The sequence below is a fragment of the Microcebus murinus genome, chromosome 18, assembly GCF_040939455.1.
Source record: "Microcebus murinus isolate Inina chromosome 18, M.murinus_Inina_mat1.0, whole genome shotgun sequence".
Lineage (NCBI taxonomy): Eukaryota > Metazoa > Chordata > Mammalia > Primates > Cheirogaleidae > Microcebus > Microcebus murinus.
Genome location: NC_134121.1, coordinates 8,748,444 through 8,750,909, shown reverse-complemented (window position 1 = coordinate 8,750,909; position 2,466 = coordinate 8,748,444). Strand labels below are relative to the sequence as shown.

General features: G+C 44.6%; 1 protein-coding gene across 1 annotated transcript; it reads right to left on the bottom strand.

Annotated features, from left to right (window-relative positions):
• Positions 1-1,199: 1,199 nt before the first annotated feature.
• Positions 1,200-2,091, bottom strand: LOC105861980 (small ribosomal subunit protein eS4, X isoform-like). The gene has a single exon (XM_012747930.3). It carries the CDS (start codon positions 2,064-2,066, stop codon positions 1,275-1,277), a length of 792 nt encoding a protein of 263 aa, XP_012603384.1. The 5' UTR covers positions 2,067-2,091; the 3' UTR covers positions 1,200-1,274.
• Between the last annotated feature and the right edge of the window lie 375 nt (positions 2,092-2,466).

Sequence of the window (2,466 nt, the reverse complement as noted above, 5' to 3'; positions counted from 1 at the left end):
TGGAGTACTATTCAGCTCTAAGAAACAATGGTGATATAGCACATCTTATATTTTCCTGGTTAGAGCTGGAACCCATACTACTAAGTGAAGTATCCCAAGAATGGAAAAACAAGCACCAGATATATTCTCCAGCAAACTGGTATTAACTGAGTAGCACCTAAGTGGACACATAGGTACTACAGTAATAGGGTATTGGGCAGGTGGGAGGGGGGAGGGGGGCGGGTATATACATACATAATGAGTGAGATGTGCACCATCTGGGGGATGGTCATGATGGAGACTCAGACTTGTGGGGGGAGGGGGGGAAATGGGCATTTATTGAAACCTTAAAATCTGTACCCCCATAATATGCCAAAATAAAAAAAAATTAAAAAAAAAAAAAACACACCATACAGCACACGCGTGCACACGCACACCCTTTTGGGGAAAAGGCCATAGAACAACATTTAATAACTTTTAAAAACAAAAAGCACCCACAATCCCACCACCAAGTAACTCTTTTGGGGTTTGAGTATTTATTACCCTACAGTTTACGGCCCCTTTTAAAGCCTCAGAGAATCACAGCCTCGGGTCTTATACCCAAAACTCGACTCCAGTGTCCTCCTTTTCCTACTGAAGAGACTGACTGTAGGAGGCCCGTGGGGGACTTCACAAGGAGCGGGAGAGCTGATGCCCGCGGGGGTCTCCCTGGGGGCCTTGGACCTGCCCCTCAAGCTCCCAGGCACAGGCCAGTCCTGGGGAATTTTGTTCACAGGCAGATCATTATTTATTCAGTCTCCAACTGAGAATTTTGGTCTCTTGTTAAAGGGTGTCTGTTGAGCAAAAGTTAAACTTACATCAATGAGTTAAGTTCATTAAGAAACTCATAAACAAGGTAATCATTAAAAATAGGCAGAAATCCCCTTAACCCATAGTTTTCTTACCAAAACCAATAGGAAATATCAAATTTAACAGTAAAGCATTCGACATATTCCCACTGAGCCAAGAACATGACTACAGCTGCTGACGCTACCACTCACTTTGATTCAGGAGGTCCCAGCCCGTCAACATAACAAGAAAAAGTTAGCATTATAAAGATTTAAAAATATCAAAAGATTAAAATCCCATCAAGTATTGGTGATATGGTTGGCTATCTAGAAAATTTGAAAGAGTCAGTTAAAAACTCATTAGAAAATCAGATTTCAGCCAAAAAGTTTTTTTTTTTTCACACTGTAATATCTTTAATTAAGTACAAATAACTTTTTAACATGTTATTATGTTACATGGAGACCATTTCACCCACTGCTCTGTTTGGCTGCCAGTCTCTTATCCCTCTCTTCAGCAATGGTGAGGCGGATACCTTTTCCTCGAGGAAGAGAAATCCATGGTTTGTTGCCTTTGCCAATAACGAAAATGTTGGAGAGGCGAGTGGCAAAGCTGTTGCCATTGGCATCTTTCACATGAACCACATCAAAAGACCCGGGATGTCTTTCTCTGTTGGTGATCACACCAATTCTTCCCAAGTTAGCGCCTCCAGTCACCATACACAGGTTACCAGTGTCAAACTTGATGAAATCAGTAATCTTGCCAGTCTCCAAATCAATCTGAATGGTGTCATTCACTTTGATGAGTGGATCAGGATAGCGGATGGTGCGAGCATCATGAGTCACCAGATGAGGGATTCCTTTTGTGCCCACAAAGATTTTTCTCACTTTGCACAACTTGTACTTGGCCTCCTCAGGTGTGATACGATGAACAGCAAAGCGACCCTTGGTGTCATAAATCAGACGGAAATTCTCTCCAGTCTTGTCAATGCTGATGACATCCATAAATCCAGCAGGGTAGGTTATATCAGTTCGGACCTTGCCATCGATTTTAATGAAGCACTGCATGCAGATCTTCTTCACTTCATCTCCTGTCAGGGCATGCTTAAGCCTGTTTCTTAGGAAAATGATGAGTGGGAGACACTCTCTCAGCTTGTGGGGACCGGTGGATGGACAAGGAGCAAACACACCAGTCAGCTTATCCAGCATCCAATGCTTTGGAGCTGCTACACGCTTCAGATGCTTCTTGGGACCGCGGGCCATGGCTGCGCTAAGCACGGAAAGAGCAGCCAAAAAGTTTTAAAACACTGGCAATAACTGATTTTAAAAGTACACATTAAAAAAAAAAAAAGATAAAGTGATTAACTGGCCATCGTAGACACTAGGAAACTCTCTTGCTCTCCTGGGCTAACATGTTTGTCTTGAGTGCTGGGCGGGCTGAGTGCCTGTGCCTTTTGACCGGGGTGTCTGTCGTGCTACTTCCCTCCGCAGCTCCCCGGCTCTCTCTTTCCCTCCGGCACCAGCTGCCTCCACGCAAGGAAGCCAGCAGAGCCCCTCGCTCCTGGAAAGTGGAAAGTGGACGGAGAGGAAATGCTGACACCCAGCCAGACACGCTTAGGAGCACAGCAAGGCGAATGCCAGTGACTCCTCGCAACTCTAGACA

What these genes read in the sequence shown, in the direction of transcription:
- LOC105861980 (XM_012747930.3), bottom strand. Translation starts at nt 2,066, where the DNA reads ATGGCCCGCGGTCCCAAGAAGCATCTGAAGCGTGTAGCAGCTCCAAAG.